The sequence below is a fragment of the Haliotis asinina genome, chromosome 12, assembly GCF_037392515.1.
Source record: "Haliotis asinina isolate JCU_RB_2024 chromosome 12, JCU_Hal_asi_v2, whole genome shotgun sequence".
NCBI lineage: Eukaryota > Metazoa > Mollusca > Gastropoda > Lepetellida > Haliotidae > Haliotis > Haliotis asinina.
Window position 1 is genome coordinate 14,205,444 of NC_090291.1, and position 27,571 is coordinate 14,233,014.

At 39.3% G+C, this 27,571-nt stretch overlaps 1 protein-coding gene across 1 annotated transcript; it reads left to right on the plus strand.

The window, feature by feature from the left end:
• Positions 1-1,223: 1,223 nt before the first annotated feature.
• On the plus strand, positions 1,224-26,105 carry LOC137258408 (uncharacterized). The gene is made up of 4 exons (XM_067796081.1): positions 1,224-1,327; positions 21,962-22,186; positions 22,601-22,819; positions 23,213-26,105. Exons 1-4 carry the CDS (start codon positions 1,249-1,251, stop codon positions 23,449-23,451), a joined length of 762 nt encoding a protein of 253 aa, XP_067652182.1. The 5' UTR covers positions 1,224-1,248; the 3' UTR covers positions 23,452-26,105.
• Positions 26,106-27,571: the final 1,466 nt, after the last annotated feature.

Below are 27,571 nucleotides of genomic sequence, written 5' to 3' on the forward strand. Positions count from 1 at the left end.
TTGGGGCTGATGATCGTAGTTCTGAAAAGACGCATATACTTGACGTTCACCACGGTCGATACATCTTGGAGAAGGGATACCTGTCCTGACGAACTTAAGACACGATAGACTCGTGAAGGTCCCGGGGTAGAATAGGTCTTCAGGCAACCCATGCTTGCCATAAGAAGCGACTATGCTTGTCGTATGAGGCGACTAACGGGATCGGGTGGTCAGGCTTGCTGACACATATCATTGGTTCCTAATTGTGCAGATCGATGCTCATGTTGTTGATCACAGGACTTTTTGGTCCAGACTCGATTATTTACAGACCGCCGCCATATAACTGGAATATTGCTGAGAGCGCGTAAAACTAAACTCACTCGCTCACTTTGTGGGTGGATGTGTTTAGTTTAGCCAGCAATATTCCAGTTGTATGGTGGTGGTCTGTAAATTGCCTAGTTTAGACAAGACAATCTAGTGATCAACATTATGAACATCGATCTGAGCAAATGGGATACGATGACGTGTCTACCCACTCAGCCAGCCTGACAACCCGTTCCTGCTAGTCGTCTCTTGTAGTAATAAGACCGTAATATCAAGAATAACCTACTTCATTTATCAAATCACCTTTCTCTAGTGAATAACAGTTAAGTCTAAACTTGGTGACTTGTCTTTGTTCTCACGAAATAGATAATATGTCCTCTCAATGGTGCCTGTTACATGCGAAGCCTAGTGGTTAAAGCAAAGCATAAACCCTTCAAAATATATCGGTGATAGTTCAAGAGACCACTGGGCTTGTTATCCATAGATTCACATCTTACAATTCTATGTTCATCATTGATTTGTTTACTGCAAATGCACGTTTTTGGCTTATAGTGGAAGTTCTTGTTAGCAGTCCGAATCAATATCACAACTATTTATCACTCTATTGGTCTGTCAGTAAATTATATCAATCAATTAAATTATCCGTTTCGAGTGTCACTGGAGTACAAAGCAAATCATTAATATGATTTTCCAGGCTGATGTCATAAAAGCCTGATTCAAAGCCTTTGTCAGGAATAATCCATGCAAGCTGCATGTTTTGAGTCTGTCGCAAGGGTTACACGCTAAACATATTTACTCCATTAGATATTGGCCAGTTGCCATTCACAGCCTTTGATCTGTGCATCCACAGTTTTGTTAACCTGATAAATCAATTTTTTTTCTCTATATCTACATGTAAACCAAACCACTGTGTCACTCCAGCAATCCCTGCGGTGTGGTACCAGAATGAGAAAAATCCGTGTATGTCGGGCTATATCTGGCGGTATCATACCTTTGCTTCTCATATGGATGAAGTCGTCCACAGGTAAGGAGACATACTCCTACCATCATTATTCAAGGGTCACCGAGGCCTGTCGTATGAAACATATACCAACAGGTATCTCTAAGTCTGACGTCTATGTTACCAGTTTTTGATTTTTCTGCGATCTATATGGAACTCATAGTTTCTTGTCCACGCCGCGAAAGTTGTAACATTGCTGGCGCTGTGTACGGCAATATGCATTCAGCCATGGTCTGTATAAAGTGGTTTACAGATGCAACAGAACTGCATTTAAGATAATAGAGAAAATGTAATGTAAGTCCCCATGGTCCCTAGTGTGGTGATCTTCCTTCAGTTGTTGGCAATCTGTAGCACATTTTATACTGTATTGTCCTGTGTGGTTAAACTGCTTTAGATGTAATTACTAGTCTCAAATAGTCATCTGTGATATACTTTACTGTTCTTCGTCAACAGGGTGGCGTGTCACCTGCTGGTGAAGGGTGCTGGGTAACGCTAAGTGCTTTCTAACCCCTCGTGTGGATCCGGGGGCATATTTGGTCCACCAACCCGTTTGCCGTGGGTTGCTCCCCTGTGTCGGTGGAGGAAGGGATCCTGGTAGTTGAGGGCCAGGAACCGTGTTCCTATTGCCCAACACACCACTTTGGCTCTGACTTCACCAAGACGGGTGGTTGGATGGGCCCGGTTCAACCATACTGGCTATTTTGCTGCACAAATAAACCCGGCTTACATAACCCCTAAAAAAAAAGACCAAGCGTCAATTTGATATTGATCCCGTTGAAACTGACCACAAACTGCCCAACTCAATTGATTATTGGCCACGTTTTCTTGTTGTTGAATCTATTGACAAGACCCCTTTAAAGTTGAATCCTTTTGCTGTAGCTAAAGGTACTGTAAATCGTGAAATTAATGCGTCATGAACTTAATGCGAATGCAAAGGTCTTGTCTAAAATGCGTCATGAAATTAATGCGAGCTCAGGAAGTGGTGTTGATCAGAAAATGCTACACCCTGATTCTTTGATGTTCATTTTCTTTTCATTTCTAATTACCACACACTAGTGACCTGAATGGAACTTGTTAAGCATTGAATGGAATGGAGCTGATGATGTTTTGATGACGCTGCCATGTTTGATCATGTGATTGCTTGCCACTACTTGTCTTATGCCAACAATTATAAATGTAATCCGTCTTGAAAGACTTCTGTTGAACGGATTTGCTCAAATTAAATTGAGGTGACACGTTAACATATAAAAAAACCTTGGTAATTGTGCAATGTCATAACGGCTGTGATGACGCCTCTACATGCCAAATGGATAGAGGTCGGGATTGCAAAGGTGAGCAAAGATCGTGAAACGATCTTGTGTGACTGGAGAATGTCCGGTCTGGCTGATGTGCTTCAATGACTTTGAACAATTGACAGTGATTATTGTAACCAGTGATAACTTAATTGCGATACCTGTGATGAGGAAGTGACCTGCATTGACTGGTGTAGTGTGTAGTGTCAACGCTTCTGCTTAGTGACAAAATTTGCCGATGAATAATTTCAATGGGTATTAAGTAGTGTCAATGTAACGAGTGCTCGATTGTCAATGAATGTTATACAAGATGTCTAAAGTGTTGTTTTATTCTGTATTGATTGTATTGAAGACAATAAGGACAAGAAAAGATTTCTGTTTTCTGACGTTTTTTCAAAAGTACACCCCAAGACTGAAATGCGTCATTTTAATAATGCGACACATGTACAGACGCATTTTTCGCATTAATAAAGTGCTCGCATTAATTTCATGATTTACAGTATACACATCATCGCTGGTTATGTTAAAAACATTAGGCGATTACGTTCCGGTGCCCTTCTGGTTGAGTGTGCAAAAAGGCAGCAAGCCACCAATCTTATGGGCACTAAATCTTTTGTCGGCATTCCAGTTACGATCTCGGCTCACAAAACACTTAACACGAGCACAGGAATTGTCAGGGACCGTGGACGTTTGTTTGCTGACATGTCAGAACTTGACATAGCCTCAGAGATGAAGGAGCAAGGTGTCCTTTTTGTCAAACGTTTTACAACCCGTAGAAATGATGCTACTGTCAACACAAACACATATTTGTTTTCTTTCTCTTCTCCAAATGTTCCAATATCACTGAAAGCAGGATACTGTAACATCAACGTTGAAATGTGCATTCCAAACCCTCTTCGATGTTTCAAATGCCAAAAGTTCGTCCGTGGGGTAAATAACTGCACATTGTCTGTTGTTTGTGCTCACTCTGGTGAAAAGACACATACAACAGAAGATTGTGACAGTAACGTTAAGACATGTACAAACTGCACTGGTGCCCATTCATCCTTTTCTAAAGAATGTCCTGTCTGGAAGTATCACATGGAGATCAACAAACTAAAATTCACCCGAAACATTAGTTTTGCAGATGCCAAAAACCTGGTCCAAAGTTCTGAACCTAGTGAAAGCTATGCTTCTATAACTAAAACACCGTCGGAAGCAAGTATAACAGAATCAACCGCAAGCTGTCAAACTGACTTGACGTGGATTACATCAGAAGCTCCTCTGATTTCTTCACCTACAATATCTACTCAAACGCCAGAGTCACATTCGTTTCAAATCCAATCTGTAGCATCCTCTGATCATGAGTCATCTTCTCAATCAACTCCAAAATCTTCGGAAACCGTTAAAACTAAACCTAAAAGGCCAGATCCTTTGAAAAAACTAAGTGGCAGAGCCCCGAAAGGGTCACAAAACAAAATTCAGTTCTTTAATAAATATGGGTCACTTGAAGACATGGACGTTTCTGAAAACGTCCATTCTAGGGCACATAGCTTGTCGCCCTCCAAAAGAGTGCGGGGTAGATCCCCAATAAATCCCCCCAAAAGATAGTTTATTCCAATAATATTGTACAGTGGAACTGCAGAGGACTGAGGACTAATTTACATGAACTACAGCTATTAGTCCAATATTTTACACCTTCAGCGATATGTCTCCAAGAGACATATTTAAAACAAACAGATACATTTGACTTTCGTCATTTTAATGCATATCATTGTTTTTCCCCTCCGGGTGATAGGGCCACTGGAGGATCATCCATTCTAGTCAGACAAAACGTTATTCAAAGCCCTGTTTCACTTAATACTAATATGCAGGCTGTTGCTGTGAGAATTACTTTACATGTAGCGTTTCCACTATGCTCTCTTTATATTTCGCCGTCTTCGACGTTTGCTACAAACGATCTTCAAGCTCTATATGACCAACTCCCGAAGCCCTGTATTATAATGGGAGATTTAAATGGGCACAACCCACTCTGGGGTAGTGTAACTACAAACACTAAAGGTAAATTGTTGGAGGACTTTTGTTCTGACAACGATTTATGTATTTATAATGATGGCTCCAATACATATTTACACCCTGGTACAGGGACCTATTCTGCTCTCGACTTGTCACTCACAAATTCAGAACTACTTAATGAATTCGAATGGTCAGTCCACGATGACCTCTGTGGAAGTGACCATTTTCCTACTATATTAAAAGGTGTAACTCCATCTGATGTTCCTCCATCATCAAGACGACATTTTAGAAAGGCTAACTGGGCTTTATAGGAAACAATGTGTGCAGAAAAGCTTAAACCTGAACGTTTTATTGACGTTCCTGATGCTATTAAATGTTTTTCTGATGAATTGAACTCCATAGCTGATGAGTGTATACCAAAGTCCTCTGCAGTTCCACACATAAGAAAACCATGGTTCAACGATGACTGCAAGCAAGCAAGCAAGCTAGGAAGGCAAGGAACAAAGCAGAACATTATTTCCGTCGCCATCCTATGGTGCATAATTTGAATAAATTTAAAATTTTAAATGCTAAAGCACGGCGTACTTTTAAACAGAACAAACGCCAGTCTTGGCAAAATTATGTATCTAAAATAAATTCTCGGACACCTATGTCCAAGGTATGGAATATGGTCCAGAAAATTAAAGGTAAAGGTACTAAATCTACTGTCCATCATATTAAACATGGAGATTAAGTACTTAGCGATAAATCAGATATCGGTGAAACCCTTGCTAAACATTCTTCCTCTTCTAATTATTTACCTAAATTCCAGCAGTATCAAAAACAACAAGAAAAGAAAACTATTAATTTCAACTCAGATAATGGAGAAGATTATAATGAAACTTTTTTCTATTCATGAACTCCATACTGCTCTTGATCAAGCTCATGATACTGCTACAGGAGCTGATAATATACATTATCAACTCCTGAAGCATTTACCAGAATCCTGCCTAGAAACTCTTCTAAATAAGTAACTTTCCTCCATCATGGCGTGACGCCATAGCAGTACCAATACCTAAACCTGGACGTGATCATACCGATCCATCCAGTTATCGGCCGATTTCGTTAACTAGCTGTGTTTGCAAGACCATGGAACGCATGATAAATAATCGGCTTGTTTGGTACTTGGAAACAAATAACCTTATAACTGATATACAGTGTTGTTTCCGAAAAAACAGAAGTATTGTCGATCACTTAGTGCGTTTAGAATCATTTGTTAAAAATGCACTGATTAATAAACAACATGCTGTGTCTATCTTTTTTGATCTTGAAAAAGCATATGGCACAAGCTGCAAAATGTGGTATTTTAAAATACTTACATGACTTCGGCTTGCGAGGTCGTTTGCCTCAATTTATTGCCAACTTTGTAAATAACAGACAGTTTCAAGTTCGAGTGGGTTCTACCCTGTCTGATCATTACAATCAGGATCAGGGTGTTCCACAAGGCAGTGTTTTGTCTGTCACACTTCTTAGCATAAAGATAAATAGTTTATCAAAAGTTTTAAACGATTCAATTGATGGTTCGTTATTTGTGGATGATTTTAATATTTCTTGTCGTGATAAAAATATGCATACTATTGAACGGCAACTGCAGCTTTGTTTAAACAAAATAAATAAATGGTGTCTTGAAAACGGCTTTAAATTTTCTAAATCCAAAACTAATTGTATACATTTTTGCAGAAAATATAAACCACATAAGGACCCTGAACTATCTCTAGATGGTACTCCCATCAAAGTTGTAAAGGAGGCCAAGTTCTTGGGCCTAATCTTTGACTCCCATTTAACATTTCTGCCTCATATCAAGTCCCTTAAAACTAAATGCCTGAAGGCTCTTGACTTGTTGAAAGTTGTTTCCAACTCAAAGTGGGGAGGGGATCAAGCAACCCTCTTACACCTGTATCGATCACTCGTACGTTCGAAACTCGATTATGGCTCCATCGTATATGGTGGAGCCTGCAACAGCAACCTTAAACTTCTTGATTCTGTCCACCATCAAGGCTTAAGACTTTGTCTTGGGTCTTTCAGAACTTCACCTATTGATAGTCTCTACGTTGAGGCCGATGAACCATCTCTTACTCAACGTCGTATAAAATTGTCTTTACAATACATTACTAAATTATATTCTAATGAATCTAACCCTGCCTATAACTGTGTGTTCAATCCCCTTTATGAGGATTTGTATAACAAAAAGTCTTCTCTTGTTCCACCTCTTGGGCACAGAATTAAACCATTTATTTCTTCTGCCGGTATTGAGCTGGAAAGTATATCGCCTTCCCGTCTTCTTTCTTCTCCTCCTTGGCAATTGCTTAGGCCACAAGTTGACCTAACATTAACATCATTTAAAAATCAGAAACAAATGACTTACAATATAAACAAGAATATTATCAATTAAAACATAAATATAGCAATTACAAACCCTTATTTACAGATGGGTCCAAGGACGGTGGCGCTGTGGCTTGTGCCACTCGCACTGGATCCAGAACAATATCTTCTAGATTACCAGATAATAGTTCTATTTTTACAGCAGAAGCTAACGCCATATTAACAGCTTTCAAATATATTCAAAGACACCTTAAACATAAACAATATATAATCTATCCCGATTCTCTTTCTTGCCTTCAGGCTATTAAAAGTATTTCTCGCAAACATCCACTTTTAATAGAAATCATTGAATTGTATAATGCTCTTGCTACTGGCCAATACGACATCGTCTTTTGTTGGTTACCGAGCCATGTACGCATTTCTGGTAACACATTGGCTGACCTTGCTGCTAAAGCAGCACTCAACAAATCTGTGACACCACTTCTTATTCCTTATAGTGATTACAAAGCCACCATTAGATCTTATATCCGTGATCTGAAGACGTGGGACACCCAAGTGGGTATCAATAAATTACATGAGATAAAACCTTACATTGGTTATACCCACTTGGGTTGTCAGTCCAGATTTGAAGAGGTTATTTTACGACGATGTCGTATTGACCACAATAGATATACTCATGCGTACCTGTTAAAAGGTGAGGATCATCCATTTTGTATCCCTTGGTTGACTGTGTTGAATTCTCCATCACAAGGCATAAGTATTTTACAGTTAAAACAATTAAGGATCTTTTTAGCAGCGTTAATTCTCATTTAATTATAGGTTTTTTAAAAGAAATAGATTTTTGGTTGAATTTTGAATAATATGTTTCTGTAAATAGATGTATTTTAATGACTGGTAGTTTGAATTAGTAACTTGAATTGTTGCTGGCTGTACCCTCAAAGGGGGTTGAAGTATTGTAAAATCATTGTCCTCCTAAGAGGGTACGTAAGTCCACAAACATTCACAGTAAATTCTAAATTTCCAGGTTTTTAATCGTAGTATAAGTGTTTTTTTCATTGTATGGCTAGATTTCCGAAATTGCTGACGGCTGAAGGGATGATGTAAATCCAGCTAGGGTCCATGCAGGTAGCAAAGGTACTGTAAGTCCCCATGGTCCCTAGTATGGTGATCTACCTTCAGTTGTTAGCAATCTGTAGCCCAGTTTTATATTGTATTGTCCTCTATAGATAAATTGTTTTGGGCATGACTACTAGTTTTACATTCTTTTCTGTGATGTTTTAGTTGTTTTACTGTCCTTCGTCGACAGATATTTATTATACTCATATGAGTTACATCTATTAGTCCAAGATCTGGCACCATCATCATTCTGCCTACAGTAAACTCATCTGAAACAGACAGATACTTTTAATTCAGTACGATGCGTATAATAATATCTCACCTTCGGGTGATAGGGCCACTGGTGGATCTTTGTGAAGCAGAATGTTATCCACAGCCATGTACCACTTACAACTAATCTCCAAGCCGTTGCAGTGAGACTTACACTTCATGTTGTCCTTACATTATGTTCACTCTATATTCCGCCTTCTCCAACACTTCACCTGACCGATCTCCAAGCTCTCTGTGATCAACTTCCGAAACCATGCATTATAATGCGTGATCCTAATGGTAACATCCACTCTTGGGTGGTACAAATACTAACACTAAAGGTAAAATACTGGAAGATTTTATCTCAAATAATGACCTGTGCAATTTAATGATTCAAGCACTTATCTGCATCCTACAACCTGCACCCAATCTTCTCTAGATTTGTCTCTTGCAGACTCTAATCTACTTAATGAATTTGATTAGTCAGTTCACAACGATCTCTGTGGAAGTGATCACTTTCCAACGATATTATCTGAATCTTCTGCAAGTGATTCTTCATCTTATACAAGATGAATTTTTTCCAAAGCGGACCGGTCCTTATTTCAAATTCAATGCACATCTAAACTAAGACCCGACTGTTTCAGTGATATTGCTGATCCTATTCAGGAGAAAACAAACATTAATTTTGAATCAGATAACGGTGAAGACTATAATGAAGTCTTTTCAATACATGAGCTATATACTGCTCTTGAGCAAGTTCATGACACAGCAGCGGGTGATGACAATATTCATTATCAGCTGCTGAAACACTTGCCTGAACCATGTTTGGTCACACTTTTAGATATATGTGACAAAATATAGACATCTGGAAACTTTCCTCGTCCATGACGTAATGCCATTGTAATCCCTATACCCAAACCTGGTAAGGATCATACTGATCCTTCCAATTACAGACCGACATATTTAACCAGCTGTGTCTGTAAAACCATTGAGCGAATGGTATATAACAGATTAATTTGGTATCTGGAAACCAATAACCTCATTACAAATATTCAATGTGGTTGTCGGAAGAATAGAAGTACCATTGATCATTTGGTACGTTTACAATGCTTTGTCGCAAATGCTATAGTAAATAAACAACATGCTGTATCGATATTCTTTGATCTTGAGAAAGCCTACGATACCACCTGGAAACATGGCATTTTAAAGTATTCGCATGATTTTGGGTTGACAGGTCGTTTACCGAGTCCGAGTGGTTTCAACCCTGTCGGACCACAATAATCACGATCACGGTGTTCCACAAGGCAGTATTTTGTCTGTCACTTTATATAGTATTAAGATGAACAGTTTATCCAAGGTTTTAAACGATTCCATTGACGGATCACTTTTTGTGGATGATTTTAATATTTATTGTTGCGGTAAAATATACATACCATTGAACGGCAACTACAGTTGTGTTTAAATATAATAAATAAATGGTGTCTCCAAAACAAATTATATACACTTTTGTAGAAAATATAAACTGCATAAGGACCCTGAATTATCTTTAAATGGCACTCCCATCAAAGTTGTATAGGAACCTTCTTACCGCACATTAAATCCCTTAAAGCTAAATGCCTGAAGGCACTAGATTTGTTGAAAGTTGTTTCCATCTCAAAGTAGGGAGGAGACCAACCTACCCTCTTACACCTATATTGATCACTGGTCCGTTCAAAATTCGATTATGGCTTCATCATATATGGTGCAGCTTGTAAAACTATTGATTTTGTGGCACCCGTGGCGAGCCACCTGCTCTGGGTGGGTGATGGGTAACGCCAAGAGCTCGTCATCGCCGTAAAGGACACGGGGGCATATTTGGTCCACCAACCCGTTTGTCGTGGGTTGCGGCCCTGTGTCGGTAGACGACGGTGACGACGTTAAATATTCACTCACTCACTCACTCACTCACTCACTCACTCACTCACTCACTCACTCACTCACTCACTCACTCACTCACTCACTCACTCACTCACTCACTCACTCACTCACTCACTCACTCACTCACTCACTCACTCACTATGCCCCATACGATATATATAGGATAGGTTAGAATTTTCCATCAAATATTTTCAAAGCAATGTTTGGAAGTACTGGCTTACAGGTACAGATACATTTTTTTCATTGGATACAGCGCCCTTTTCGGCTTGCTGGGAAAAGACAAAAGCTTCAGAAAACATGTTTCTACACGCTATTTATATTTAGTGCGAGTTTGAGGTTTCTCATTACCGATGTGCCACTTTTCATGTTTTGATACTTAGCCACCTTTTTTAAATACAACGACCTTGGTTTTGTCGTTATTTATAGAGAGTCCCCATTTCTTGCAATACATATCTAGAATGTCAATTTTCTTTTGTAAAGTAATGACGCTGACCCCAAATATTGCAACAAAATGATGACTTTGGTAATGATGGTGTATACATTGATAAAAACAATGCCCGAGCGTCATACGACCGTACTATAAATCGATTTAGGCGCAAATTATTGGATTTGTGTCATGTACGTGGTCTTTATATACTGAACGAGAGAGCTGAAGGTGACAGGCGGCGAGTTTACTTATGTAGGAGAAAGGGGTTCTAGTGTTATTGATTATTTTCTTGCATCTGTTTTTCATTCTTTTGTTTTTTGTTTGGTTTTCGTTGTTGACTTGGTGATCTGTTAGACTTTGACCATTTCCCACTTGAGTTGTCTTGCAGGTTTCCCTTTTAGCAGTCACGTTAAGCGCACTGTATACTGTGATGACCATGACACTGAGTTTAGATTTGTCTAGGATGACGGGAGACTTATTTAATGCATCACAGAGACACACAACATCAACAGACGAGCGGCGCACTTGTATCTCTGTCACTTTCACTGTCACTGTCACTGTCACTGTCAGCCGCATCCATTCGTGTCCTCCCGCACAAACATATTGTCACTGCCATGCCTCCGTGGTTTCTTATGTAGGGGTCAAAAGCACTTCCCAGACACTTCGCAAGTGTTTCGATAAATTACATTATTGCTGTTGAAACCTTGCTTTTTTTATTCTGTCTTAATTTGTTTATTTTCTTGTGATTAGGCGCCGTATAGGAAATACATTACCTCTACGCAGCGTAAGTGTTCCTGAAGTGAAGCGGTTGATATTCCAATCACCAATATGATGTATTAATCCGCGTTACATGGTTCTAGATAGGAAAGCAAAATATTGCTTTATTTTAACGATATTTTCACTTTTTAGAACGTGGGTAATAAATACGATACAAAACTCGCTCCCCTTTCATATCAAGTTCATGTCCCTCAAGAAATAATTTTGGTTTGTCACTCGCTAAAGCTCGTGACGAGTGACAAACCAAAAATATTACATAAACTTGATATGAAAGGGGAAGCTCGTTTAATATCCTATAAATGTCACATCGGCAATATCGCAGTCATATCGTGGTGAAAACAATTTATATGAGAAAAATGAAAACATTTTGAAGAACGAAACCTGTCACGACCGACAGTAAAATATTAGGGTATCACAGACATAGGTATAAAACTGGCATGGAAAAGTAAAACATTCTAGTAATTAAAAAACAGACAATACAATATAAAACACGGGCTATAGATCGCCAACAACTGAAGGTAGATCACCATACTAGGGACCATGGCGACTTACAGTACCTTTGCTACCTGCATGGAACCTAGTTGGATTTACATCAACCCTTCAGCGTGTGCGGAATGCTACCCAAAAACTATTAATAGAATGCCTCTCAAGAACCTAAATGTGAGAACTAATAATAGTTTTTAGGTAGCATTCAGTACACGCTGAAGCGGCTGAAGGGATGATGTATCCAACTAGGGTCCAGGTACTATAAGTCCCCATGGTTCCTAGTAAGGTGATCTACCTTCAGTTATCGGTGAATAACCCGTGTTTTATATTGCACTTTCTGCTTTAGTGACTAGAATGTTTTACTTTTCCATGCTAGTGTTATACGATGTGACGGTAAACTTTAACTCGTTCACTCGTTGTGGGGCACCCGTGGTGAGCCACCTCCTCGTGGTGGGTGCTGGATAACGCCAAGAGCTCGCCAACACCCCCGTAGTGGACCCGGGGGGATATTTGGTCCACCAACCCGTTTGCCGTGGGTTGCGGCCCTGTGTCGGCGGAGGAGTCGATCCTGGTGGTTGAGGGCAATAGGGGCCTGCAATCGTGTTCCTGTTGCTCAATACACCACTTTGGCCTTGACTTCGCCTAGACGGGTGGTCGAATGGTCCCGGTTCGACCAATCGGCTGGTCATGCCAAGCCCTGTGCATGGAGTATTGTTATATTTTTCAATGCACACATATCATTTAGAATTGTTATAACTTTGGACTTGGCTATATTATCTAAAACATTGATTTTGACATATGTTGTTCTGAAATTTGCCTAGAGTCCTATGCCAGATGGCGGTGGCTCATGGGCCAATCTGGTGAAACTATTAATCTTTTAATTTTTCTGCTGGAGTATATCATCCGGGTATCCTTGGTGCTGCAAGCTGGAGATCCGCTTGTTTTTAGCATTGTCCTTGTGATACTCCGTGGTGGGTGGGGAGTTCGGATGATGAAATCTCAACCCTAAATATGGCTTATGAAATCCCCACAAAAAAACCAAACGTCCTCTTGAAAATGATGTTGATGATAATGACCTTCGACCGTCCAGATCAATTGAGTTTTGGCCACGCTTTCTTGTGATCGAATCTGCTGATAAAAAGCCTCTAAAATTGAACCCGTTCGCAGTTGCCAAAGGTATTCAAGGTATTGCCGGGGAAGTTAAGAACAATAAACGGTTACGTTCAGGTGCACTGCAGGTTGAGTGTGGGAAACGGCAGCAGTCAGTCAATTTGATGAGCATAGAATCGTTTGTTGGAATTCCGGTTACTGTATCTGCTCATAAGACGTTAAACACGAGCAAGGGAATCATCAGAGACCGTGATCGGTTGTTTTCTGACATCACAGAACTTGACATCATGACTGAAATGAAACATCGAGGTGTGCTCGACGTCAAACGCTTTTCAGTCCGTAAAAACAATGAAAGTGTTCCAACCAATACTTATCTGTTCTTCTTTTCATCTCCGACAGCTCCAAAATCATTGAAGGCTGGTTACTGCAACATCAAGGTTGACGTGTACATTCCGAACCCGCTCAGATGTTTTACATGTCAGAAGTACGGCCATGGTGTAAATACTTGTACATTGTCCGTTGTGTGTGCCCACTGTGGTGAGAAGACACACACAACAGAAGATTGTACCAGTGATTTTTAAAAATGCACCAACTGCTCAGGCGACCATTCCTCATTTTCGAAACAATGTCCTGTTTGGAAAGAACAAATGGAAATAAATAAAATCAAATTCACTATCTCTTCAATATCTCTTTTTCTGAGGCCAATAATATAGTAAAAAGATCTGATCTTCCAGAAAGTTATGCTGCAGTAGCAAAACCAACATTGGAGTCACGCTCTAAAATAACAAAATCATCCACAGGCTGCCAAACTACCTTAAGCTTGACTTGAGTAAATTGCGATTCTCCACAGCTTTTGTACCCTGCTATATCATCACAGACTGAGGAATCACTCTCTAGTACCTCAAGTCGTCTTCTGATCACTAATCATCAACATCTCAGTCACATTCAAAGTCTCAATCAACATCTGATAGTCAACAAACGGTGAAAAGTAAATCAAAGCAGTAAATCAAACACAGTAGCAGAGCTCCTAAGGGGTCACAAAATAAAATTCAATTGTACAATAAATATGGGTCTCTTGAAGACATGGACGTTTCTGAAAACGTCCATTCTAGGGCACATAGCTTGTCGCCCTCCAAAAGAGTGCGGGGTAGATCCCCAATAAATCCCCCCAAAAGATAGTTTATTCCAATAATATTGTACAGTGGAACTGCAGAGGATTGAGGACAAATTTACATGAATTCACACCTTCAGCGATATGTCTCCAAGAGACATATTTAAAGCAAACAGATACATTTGACCTTCCTCATTTTAATGCATATCATTGTTTTTCAACTCCGGGTGATAGGGCCACTGGAGGATCATCCATTCTAGTCAAACAAAACGTTATTCAAAGCCCTGTTTCACTTAATACTAATATGCAGGCTGTTGCAGTGAGAATTACTTTACATGTAGCGTTTACGCTATGCTCTCTTTATATTTCACCATCTTCGGCTTTTGCCAAAACCGATCTTCAAGCTCTATATGATCAGCTCCCGAAGCCCTGTATTATAATGGGAGATTTGAATGGGCACAACCCACTCTGGGGTAGTGTAAATACAAACACTAGAGGTAAATTGTTGGAGGACTTTTGTTCTGACAATGACTTATGTATTTATAATGATGGTTCCAATACATATTTACACCCTGGTACAGGGACCTATTCTGCTCTCGACTTGTCATTGACAAATTCAGAACTATTAAATGAATTCGAATGGTCAGTCCACGATGACCTGTGTGGAAGTGACCATTTTCCTACTATATTAAAATATGTAACTCCATCTGATGTTCCTCCATCATCAGGACGGAATATTAAAAAGGCTAACTGGGCTTTATTTGAAACACTGCAAAACTTACACCCGAACGTTTTATTGACGTTCCTGATGCTATTAAATCTTTTTCTGATGAACTGAATTCCATAGCTGATGAGTGTATACCAAATTCCTCTGTAGTTCCACACATAAGAAAACCATGGTTCAACGATGAGTGCAAACAAGCTAGGAAGGCAAGGAAAAAGGCAGAACAATATTTCCGTCGCCATCCTATGGTGCATAATTTGAATAAATTTAAAATTTTAAATGCTAAAGCACGGCGTACGTTTACACAAAACAAACGCCAATCTTGGCAAAATTATGTGTCCAAAATAAATTCTCGGACACCCATCTCCAAGGTATGGAATATGGTCCAGAAAATCAAAGGTAAAGGTTCTAAATCTACTGTCCATCATATTAAACATGGAGATCAATTGCTTACTGATAAATCAGATATTGCTAATAAACTAGGTGAAACCCTTGCTAAACCTCTTTCTCTTCAAATTATGTACCAACATTCCAGCAATATCAAAAACAAGAAGAAAAGAAAACTATTAATATCAATTCTGATAACGGGGAAAATTATAATGAAACGTTCTCTATTCATGAACTCCATACTGCTCTTGATCAAGCTCATGACACTGCTACAGGAGCTGATAATATACATTATCAACTCCTGAAACATTTACCAGAATCCTGTCTGGAAACTCTCCTAAATATTTTTGATGATATTTGGACATCGGGTAACTTTCCCTCCTCATGGCGTGACGCCATAGTAGTACCAATACCTAAACCTGGACGTGATCATACGGATCCGTCCAATTATCGACCTATTTCACTAACTAGCTGTGTTTGCAAGACCATGGAACGCATGATAAATAATCTACTTGTTTGGTACTTGGAAACAAATAATCTTATCACAGATATACAATGCGGTTTCCGTAAAAACAGAAGTACTGTCGATCACTTAGTGCGACTGGAATCATTTGTTAAAAACGCACTAATTAATAAACAACATGCTGTGTCTATCCTTTTTGATCTTGAAAAAGCATATGACACAACCTTGAAACATGGTATTTTGAGAGATTTACATGACTTTAGTTGGCGAGGTCGTTTGCCTCAATTTATTGCCAACTTTTTAAATGACAGACAATTCCAGGTCCGTGTGGGTTCTACCCTGTCTGATCATTACAATCAGGATCAGGGTGTTCCACAAGGCAGTATTTTGTCTGTCACTCTTTTGTAGCATCAAGATCAACAGTTTATCAAAAGTTTTAAACGATTCAATTGATGGATCGTTATTTGTGGATGATTTTAATATTTCTTGTCGTGGTAAAAATATGCATACCATTGAACGGCAATTGCAGTTGTGTTTAAACAAAATAGATAAATGGTGTCTTGAAAACGGCTTTAAATTTTCCAAATCGAAAACTAACTGCATACATTTTTGTCGTAAATACAAACCCCATAAAGACCCTCAACTGTCTCTGGATGGGACGCCCATTAAAGTTGTGAAGCAAGCCAAATTCTTGGGTCTAATATTTTATTCACATTTAACTTTTTTACCACATATTAAATCTCTTAAAACTAAATGCCTGAAAGCACTTGACTTGTGGAAAGTGGTTTCAAATTCGAAATGGGGAGGGGATCAAGCTACCCTTCTCCATCTATATCGATCACTCGTTCGTTCTAAACTTGATTATGGCTCCATCGTCTATGGTGGAGCCTGCAAAAGCAATCTTAAACTTCTTGATTCTGTCCATCACCTAGGTCTAAGACTTTGTCTTGGGTCCTTCAGAACTTCACCTATTGACAGTCTTTACGTTGAGGCCGATGATCCATCTCTTGCACAACTCCGTATTAAACTATCTTTACAATATATCACAAAACTATACTCTAACGAATCTAACCCTGCGCATAACTGTGTCTTCAGTCCTCTTTATGAGGATTTGTTTCGCAAAAAGTCTTCTCTTGTTCCACCTTTTGGGCTCAGAGTAAAGCCGTTTATTGCTGCTGCTGGTATTGAGCTGGACAATATAGCTCCTTTCTGTCTTCTTTCTTCCCCCCCTTGGCAGTTGGTTAGGCCACAGGCTGACCTAACATTAACTACATTTAAAAATCAGAAACGAATGAATTACAGTATAAACGAGAATGTAATCAATTGAAACATACATATAACAATTACAAATCCTTATTTACAGATGGGTCCAAGGACGGTGGTGCAGTAGCTTGCGGTACTGTCATTGGATCCAGAATAATATCTTCTAGATTACCAGATAATAGTTCTATTTTTACAGCAGAAGCTAACGCCATATTAACAGCTCTCAAATATATTCAAAGACACCCGAAACGTAAACAGTATAAAATATATTCCGACTCTCTTTCTTGCCTTCAGGCTATTAAAATATTTCTTGAAAACATCCACTTTTAATTGAAATTATTGAACTGTATAATACTCTTGCTACTGGCCAATACGACATCGTCTTTTGTTAGTTACCCAGTCACGTAGGTATTTCTGGGAATGCGATGGCTGATCTTGCTGCCAAGGCAGCGCTCAACAAATCTGTGACACCACTTCGTATTCCATATTCAGATTACAAAGCGTGCATTAGAACGTATATCCGTCATCTGATGGAGAAGAAGTGGGACACTCAAGTAAGTATCAATAAAGTACATGAAATAAAACCGTCCAGATTTGAGGAGGTCATCATGCGACGATGTCGTACTGGCCACACAAGATATACACATAAATATTTGCTTAAAGGTGAGGATCCTCCGTTTTGTATCCCTTGTGATGGAAGAATCACAGTCAAGCATATCCTGCTTGACTGTGTTGGGTATTCCATCACAAGGGATCAGTATTTTAATTCACGAACTATGAAGAATATTTTTAATAACACAAGCTCTCATTTAATCATTGCATTTTTAAAAGAATTAGATTTATTGACAGAATTGTAAATAGATAAATATTTTATATTGGAAGTCTAAATTGGTAACTGTGTTTGTTAGTGGCTGTATCCTCAAAGGGGGTTGAAGTACTGTAAAACTATTGCCCCCCTGAGAGGGTACGTAAGTCCACAAACATTCAAAGTAAATTCAAACTTTCACGTTTATAATCGTAGCATAAGTGTCGTTTTATTTGCATGGCTAGATTTCCCGAATTGCTGACGCCTGAGGGGATGATGTAAATCCAGCTGGGGTCCATGCAGGTAGCAAAGGTACTGTAAGTCCCCATGGTCCCTAGTATGGTGATCTACCTTCAGTTGTTAGCAATCTATAGCCCATTTTTATCTTCTATTGTCCTCTATAGATAAATTGTTTTAGGTATAGTTACTATAGCTAGTTTTATATATATATGTTTTACTGTCCTTCGTTGACAAGTTTTATAATAGGCATATATTTCATTTCAGTATTAAATGTTCTCGTCACGATATGGCTGAGATACTGCCGATGTGACGTTAAATGTTAACTCACTCACTCGTTGTGGATCCGGGGGCATATTTCGTCCACCAACCATGCGGGCCCGTGCCGGTGGAGGAAGGGATCCTGGTTGTAGAGGGCAGTAGGAGCCTGCAGTAGGAGCCTGTGCTTCTCTTGCTCAACACACCACCTTGACCCTGACTTTACCTAAACGGGTGGTTGAATGGACCTAAGCCCTGAGAAATAATGTGCATTTTTGTTCGTTGTCTTGGCTTAGTGCTGATATATTTGTATTGCCATTGTCCAGTTCCAATTTCGCCAAGCCCTGTGTATGGATATATATTTATATATCATTGCACAAATTTAATTTGGACTTGTTTTAATTACGATCTTGGCTATATTTCATATCCAAAACGTTTTCTGATTTTGAAATAAGATGTTTTGAACTTTGCCTAGAGGTTTATGTCAAGAAGGCGGGGTCTCATGATCCAATCTGGTGGATTAATTGTACATAATTCTTCCGCTGGAGGATTCTTGGTACTGCAAGTTGGAGACCCACTTGTTTTAGCATTGTCCTTGTGATACTCTGTGGTTGGTGGAGAGCTCCGATGATGAAATCTAGTGACTAACCATGACTTACGAAACCCCAACTAAACAGAGCATACGTCCTCTTGAAAATGATCCTTTTGACGGCCTCAGACCGTTCAAAAACACTTATTGCCATTGATTTTGTTGTCATTGAGACCAAAGTTAACGCAACGCTGAAGCTGCACACTCCACTGTCATTGGCTGTAGAATAATATCTTCTCGATTCTCGACCGGATAGCTGTTCTATTTTCACAGTTGAAGCTGACGCCATATTAATGGCTCTTAAATATATTTAAAGACACCCTATACATTATACAGTATATACAGTGTATAATCTATTCAGACTCTCTTTCTTGCCCTCAGGCTGTTAAACATATTTCTTGCAAACATCAACTTTTGATTGAAATTATTGAAGTGTATAATGATCTTGCTACTTGCCAATGCGACATCGTCTTTTGTTGTTACCCAGCCACGTAGGCACTTCTGGGAATACAATAGCCGATCTTGCTGACAAGAAAGAGATCTACAAATCTCTGACACCACTTCGTATTCCAGATTACATCCGTGATCTCATGCAAAAGAAGTGGGACGCCCAAGCTGTTATGAATAGAACATAAAATATTTATTTATTATTGGTTTATTGGTTACATCTACTTTGGCTGTCAGTCCAGATTTGAAGAGGTCATCATGCGGCGATGTCGTATTAGCTATACAAGATATACTAACGCATGCATCTTGTATCCCTTGTAATTGGAGAGTCACATTATGCATATCCTGCTTGACTGTGTTGAATCCCCTATCATTAGGAATAAATAATTTACTGTAAAAACAGTTCATGGACTTTTTAACACAGTTAGTTCTTATGTAATTATTTTCTTTAAATTTGATTTCATTTTTTAATTTTAAGTATTATGTTCTGTAGATAGATGTATTTTAATGATTGTTAGGTTAGATTAGTAACTAGAACTGTTTGTGGCTGTACCCTCAAAAGGGGTCGAAGTATTGTAAAACTATGTTCCTCCTGAGAGAGTACGTAGATCCCAAAACATTCGATGTAAATTAAAGTCTACCGGGTTTTTAATCCCTGTATTGTTGTTATTTTAATTTTGGGTAGCATTTCGTCACAGACCAGTGGCTGAAGGGATAGTGTAAATCCAACTGGGGTCCATGCAGGTAGCAAAGGTACTGTAAGTCCCCATGGTACCTAGTATGGTGATCTACCTTCAGTTGTTGGCGATCTATGCCCGTGTTTTATATTGTATTGTCTGCTTTAATTACTAGAATGTTTTACTTTTCCGTGCCAGTTTTATACCTATGTCTGTGATACCCTAGTATTTTACTGTCCGTCGTGACAGGTTTCGTTCTTCAAAATGTTTTCATTTTTCTCATATAAATTGTTTTCGTCAAGATATGGCTGCGATATTGCCGATGCGACGTTAAATATTAACTCACACATTCACACATTCCCGTGTCAAAGATACTATAGAGATATGATACATCAGCTGAACGTTTCAATGGCATCTTTGCAATGCCTGAGCAGCCACTATGTCATCGGGAGTGACTAATTGGTATGGATAATGCAAAACTGGCTTAAGAATGATCTTGGGAATATGGTACTGTTCACTCGAAGTGAAATACTAAACCTTTCCCCACACGTGTGTTTGTGCCCTTGTTGAGAAGTTCTGAAGAGATTTTGGTACCCTATAAACTGTGTGTTATTCATTACGTCATCATGAATTCATCATTTTATCAGATACCTGTCTTCACGATTTAAAACAAGTGTTGTCTCTAAGGTGACATAATGCACCGCCGCACACCCAAACGTAATGAAAGTGAAGGAAAAAGTTATATGAAGTCTTACTTTAAGTTAAATAAAGTTGGATGTCAACAAAACATTAGCAGTCAACCTCTCTTGATAACTTGCTCTGTACGCACAAATATTTCAAGACTCACTTTGAAGTTAATACGTATGTCTTACCGTATGAAATATTCAAAACATAGTAATAAAGAAATAGCTTGTTGAAAAACATTCAAGGAAAGTCTTTAAACTCTATGAAGAAACTCTATGAAATTGCACACAATTTCAACATGCAGTTTTAATATGCTGAAATCTTCAAAGTGTCGCCATGATCTTGAAACTTGTGTGACTGTCACCAAAACCAAGTTGGCCTTGCACCTCCTCTAGATGAAGCTTGGTGTCAAATATCAAGAGCGTCCAGTGAATGGTTCTTGACATATCTCGCTGACAAGATAACATGTAGGAAAACATAAAGAATTTGTTAATGTGTCGCCTTGACCTCGAAAACTATGAGATGGTCTCCAAAATCGAATTGATCCTGCACCCTTTCAAGATGAAGCTTGGTGTTGAATTTAAAAATATGCAGCGAATAATTATAGACATGCTTAACATGCAGATAACAGACTGAAATCTTCAAAGTATCGCCATACCTTGTGTTGTATATGGAGAAATCCAGGGAACAGTTTATATCTTGCCGACAAGGGTAAAAATTGAACGTCACTTTGTGACCATGAAATGAAGGTCAAGAGCACCGAATCCAACTGCGACCATATATGTGACCTGACCAGCTCATACAAACCCGTTTACGCATTGCCCAATTTTCGCTGGTCCGATTCTGACGAAGGTAACTCAAACAAACATCTCCGCTGAGCAAAGATGCACTTCCATATTGCTTTGTGGCCTGAAGAATGTAGGTATTGGAGTGGCCATTGAGATCACCTGACCTCAACTCACTTTAACACGTATGGGGTGTTTTAAATATGTCCTCATACCTAGAGAGATAGGCACTATCCTGCCTAATGCAGTGTTCACTGGTATGAAAGTGACCCCAAGCGCATCTTAGTGCCTAACCCTGTTACGTGTATGCTCGTTACGTCCATAAACCAGTTTTGCAGAACAGCTACACATATTGCTCTATATGGTATCTTTTGGCAAAGAAGCACATGTGAAGCTGTGTTCTTTTTTTCCTTGAGTAAGGGGGGTTTGTACAGGTACCCTAACTCCATCTCCTGCATCACTGTTGATACTAATCTACCACATATTGTTTCAATTTAGGTTCCACAAATCTTGCACTCCTCCGCCCGGCAACAGCAAGTCATGACGCTGATCCCACTGGGCCTGATAAAGCCGTGGATGGACTCAATATCACAATCATGGATATCTCGAATGGTCTTTTCTGTACCTACGTTGAGACACATTCAGTTTCAGGATGGTGGCAGGTGGATCTCCAGACGACTGTCAGAGTTGGGAGTGTCCGGATCACTCCTGCCGGATATGCATGTATGTACAAATGTTGCATCAATAGAATGATTTGAAAACAGACAGTGAGGCACACTAACACAGTTTTTGGTATTTATCACTACAAATGAGATTGTCTCTGCATCGGTTCTCCGATACTCCGCTTTCCTCACATTTGGCAAATATTATGTATTTAAGCTTTCGTGAGTTATTGGGATCAGTGTTTACAATGAATGTATGGTGCATCCTGTGGTTACTATTCCAAATTGCTTACGTCGTATAACCATACTCATTTACCCAATATTTCTATGTAATTTTAATGGGTCTGTCTCAAGTATAATTCTAAAACGTTGATTCATGATGAAAGATTGGCAATTCCTCCTTAACTCCCTGTGTCTTATTATAGACCGGTGTAACCAATTCATCGTCAAAATCACATAAACAGCCTCTTCACAGATGGTTTACCAAATGACTTCCAACTGCTCGTATACCCCGATCCAAAGTGTCCTCCAAATCCACGACTCTGCGTTGAGTATATTGGAACGTTCCAAAAGGGTTTGGCGAAAACAGTCGTCTGCCCGACGCCAGTGAGAGGACGTTTTGTTCGCCTGTTCCAGAAGGATCCACTGTTTCTATGTGAAATCGAAGTCTACGAGTTCGAAAACCAATCACAAGGTAATCATGGGGTTAAACATTTACATTTGTAACATATCTAGCCCACTACAGCTCCTGTGTCATTCTTAACTCATTTCATTGGAACATTAATAACATTTAATCTGTTGCAGTACAATTATGGTCAGTAACAAGTTGTCATAATGCAAAATAAACACGGTTGATTCGAAGCAGAGTTGTCTCCGTTAACCATGCCAAGACATGACCGTGGGTTTTGACTATATTCACATACAAAATGGTTGTTAATCGTACAAACTATGACAGAATCATTATTGTACAAAATTCTTCCCGAATGGGTAAGATGTGTGAAGCCGATTTCTGATAGATTTACATTACGTTTGCACATTCTGATTCACACTGTGTTATATCATGTTAAGATAATATCGCTGTTTTCAGGAGTGATATTCAACAAGACGCCTGACGAGAAGATCGATCTGACAGTGCCTGTAGAGATGGAGACCAGGTCCTTTAAGGACTGTGCAAGAGTCTGCCTGGAACGTGGTTCCTGTCCTGCGTTCAATTTTAGAAGAGAATCCCAAGTGTGTGAAATCTCGTCTAGCGGGAACAGCAGTGGCCTGACTACGGGGAACCCAGAATGGGATGTCTATGAGCAGGATCTGTGTTTAGATATCTAACATATCAAACAAAGGATGTTGTCAAGCATAACATTTTATTTGTCTACATCCTGTGCGACGATATCCGCAGTTACATGGTGGCATGTTCATATCCATAGTTTTCCTTTGGGGTATTAATCAGTAAGAGGTATGTCTCCTTTGTATGTCCTATGGTTCGTTTAGGGGATTTTGTTAAGGTAGGATGGTGGCAGACGGAAACATTATTGCTGATGTCGTTTTTGAGGCGAAAGATGTAGTCGAGGCGACATGTCGCCGACAGTTCGTCCACCTGATCTTGGTCCGGCTAGCAGACTGTTTGGGTTTGTCAGGTTGTATATAGATATATAATGAGTGAGTGAGTTTACTTATACGCCGTTTTGTTGATCTGTGCAACGAGTACCGTCGATGCGACAGAAGTTTATTTTAGACACGTCCCCGTGAACCCTACTATGGTGATCTCATTTCAGTTGTTGGCGATCCACAGCCAGGTTATATATTGTACTGTCCACATATCGCTGTTAGGATAACTTTTCATAAAGATTTTAGTTGTAATTGTGATATTGTAGTTCTTTTGCTCTCATTTGACCCCAGGTTTTTCTGTTATATACATATTCCATTTCAGTGTCAAATATGTTGTCTTCACGATAAGGCTAAAATAATGCCGATGAGATGTTAAGACTTAATTCATTCACTCACTCACTTACTCATTTTTTGACAATCGTTATCAGGCATCCCATGCCGCCACTGTATGTTATTGATTCACTAACACATAGTCACAATGAACAGCCAGCCGGGACACTAGAAATTAATCCTTGCTGAATGATTTCAGTTCAGTATTGTCGTTAGGATTACGCCATGTAGGTTTCCTTACATTTTTCTTTCACAGTAAATCCTTTTCATTTAAATGTTGGAATGCAATTTACCAAATCGTTTGACATCAGTTTCTTGTGCACGGATCTCACGTGACTGCTTTTACCAGGAAGCCTTAGGATATGTCCCCGAGGCGATTGCAAAACCCCTCATGAAATGCTGCCTCCAGTTCATCCACTCCTTGATTTTCCCTGCCCAGGGCGACAGGGCTCTTTGCAGACCCAACGCTGTGATCATTGAATGAGGGCCGAGAAGTCAATGTGTTGTCATCAAACTGAGGCACAAGGTGTTACAGATCATGGTAACCGTCCTCTTTATTGAACAGAAAGCGTGACGGATTTATAGACAAACAAGTAAAAAACAAGGGACTAAAGGGGTCACCCAGGGATATTCCTCTTCCCACTGGAATAAATTCTGTGGGATGCGACCACCCTTGTGAGTACACCTGAAGTTGAACCTGTATTTTTAAAACCAAACAATATTTATGATATTTGCACATGTGTTTTTAACACTGATGCATTATCCTCGCAGTTTATCTACATGAGGTTTGCGGTCTGCTCCCACAACATATAAACAATGTATATATCCATGACAATCAGAGAGTGCTTTAATTGAGACTCAACTTTTTATGGGTAGTATATATTTACAAAGAACAGCATTAAATGTAAGACGGGCGACATAACAGTTAACGACATTTTGATTTATCAGACGGGTCCTAAATTTATATATGTTTTGCAAATTCTAAAAATGTGGACTGGTGAACTTTGATCTAGGTTCTGTGAAGGCTGTAGCATTAACAACTTCAGAGAGTACATGTTCATGCAGTACATTGTTCCATCAACCACTCTGCAGGAAACAAATGTTTTGAGGTTTCTAGAAATCAGTAACGAAGCAATAGTTGTCAAATTGTCAAAACATGGCATATTTTTTAAGATTCTGTAGCAGTTTAACCTTTGTACTCTTTTTATTCCACGGTCCCTAGTGTGGTGATCTACCTTCAGATGTTGTTGATGTATAGCCCCTATTTTATGTTGTATGGTCCAAATAGTGCTACTAGTTTTAACTTTCCACTCTAGTATTAATTGTAACTGTGATATTTTTGTTGTGTTACTGTCCTTTGACGACTGGTTTTTTTAATGTAGTACATATTTCATTTCAGTGTGAAACATGTTGTCGTCACGATATGGCTGAAATATTGCCGATGTGACGTTAACTATTAACTTACTCACTCAACCTATATGCTAGTTATAATTCTAACTATGGGGTGAGTGAGTGAGTGAGTTAATTAATATTCAACGCCACATCTAAACATATAACTATCTAGACATATCACTATCCAGACGATACAATATAAAAAACATGCTATAGATCGCCAACAACAAAAGGCAGATCACCATACTAGGGACAATTCTAACTATGATAGTCAAGTTGTTATATTGAAGATCTCTGGCGACAGGCTTTACAATATACTCATAATATGGTATCACATTTGCTTTCGTCACGCTATGCCTGAACCATTTCCGATGTGATGTGAAATATCAAAAAAAAAACCCAAAAACAATAGATCAGTCGCTCACTCCTGGCTTGACAAACCCTATGTTAACAGTGCAGGCTTAAGCTGTCAACGGTCCTATTCTTCTCAAACCTTGTAATGTTAACTGGCTTCCCCAAGACATCTCCATTAAGTAGTGTACAAATACCTCCTCACACATGCATTTATGCTTGTCAACGCTTGTTTTGTTGATCACTTACTTGAGCCTAGACTTACACGTCGCTCTCAGTGAAATAAATAAATTGTACACCCATTTATTGTTGTCATTGTCTCATTGCAGTAAAATTGTCTTGTTTATGATTATTGTTTTTATCGTGGAACCAAAATCAGTTTCAAAGACCACACCAATGACTCCTGGGGCTGAAATCAATATTAACTCTTATTGTCAATAAGGGGACGATTGATTGTCATTCCAACTTTCAGAATCAATAACCATGAACGTTTTTTGTTTGTTCACGCTGGTGGCACTGTTGGTCTAACTATATGGCAACAATCTGTAAGCATGTGTGTATGGACGTGACAGTCAGAAAGGAAATATCGTTCTGGTACTACAAGACTACTGGCATGTCTAAGGGTCAATCGGTGTTGTGAAATGGGTCGTACAAGGAGAGAGGAGCATTTCAAACCCTAATTAAACCCCACTTGTGCTAACAGTATTTTTAAATAGAACAATGTATAGTTCCTGTCAGAATAATGCTATCAATTCAAGTTTCAAATACTAGTCAGATTTCAGACCCTTGAATCATATCAGTTTTACAAAGGAAAGTATACCAGGTAAACGATAGTCTCATGTGGATACGTTAATTCAGAATTGGTGATTCAGTACTGCTGACTGTTGTGTTAAGTGCAAGTCGTGGAATACATATAACATATAGCATGGGTGCCCATATAGATAAAGCAAATGTTTTACGACCAGGCTTCAGGGGAAAGCCATCTGCAAGCGTGATCAGTGTCGCTGAACTCCTGACACATCTGTTTTGTCATGTATGAAACGTTATGATAATATTCGGCGAAATGTATTATTAAAGAAACACAATAAAGATGAAGCAGTATAAATATTTGTCAAGCATCGAAACAATGGAGAGTGGAAGCAACCTGGCCTCCAAGTCGTAGGGGGAAATGTGGGTTCATCGTGTTAATTCGTTATCAATAAACGTTGAATGGAACACTGGTCGGTTGTTTGTGCTTTCAATAAAAAGACGACGAGGCAAGTTGAAGGTCCTTCGGCTTGATCACTGTGGATGTATTTCAATATTTGGAACAAGGTCGATGTTGAATTCACGTTACGAACTGGCATACGTTTTGAAGACAGTTTTGTTCAGACTGGCAACCTAGCTGTCCCATCATTACCCAATCTCCCTAAATCACAAGTCAGTTGGTACGAATTCCGTGCACTCCTCAACGGACGATTTGTAGACCATTTGTGATTATTATATTATTTGATTCTTTTCCCGTAAACCCGTGAAGGTCCCGGGGTAGAATATGCTTTCAGCAACCCATGCTTGCCATAAAAGGTGACTATCCTTGTCGTAAGAGGCAACTAACGGGATCGGGTGGTCAGGCTTGCTGACTTGGTTGGGACATGTCATCGGTTCCCAATTGAGCAGATCGATGTTCATGTTGTTGATCACTGGATTGTCTGGTCCAGACTCGATTATTTACAGACCGACGCCACATAGCTGGAATATTGCTGAGTGCAGCGTAAAACTAAACTCACTC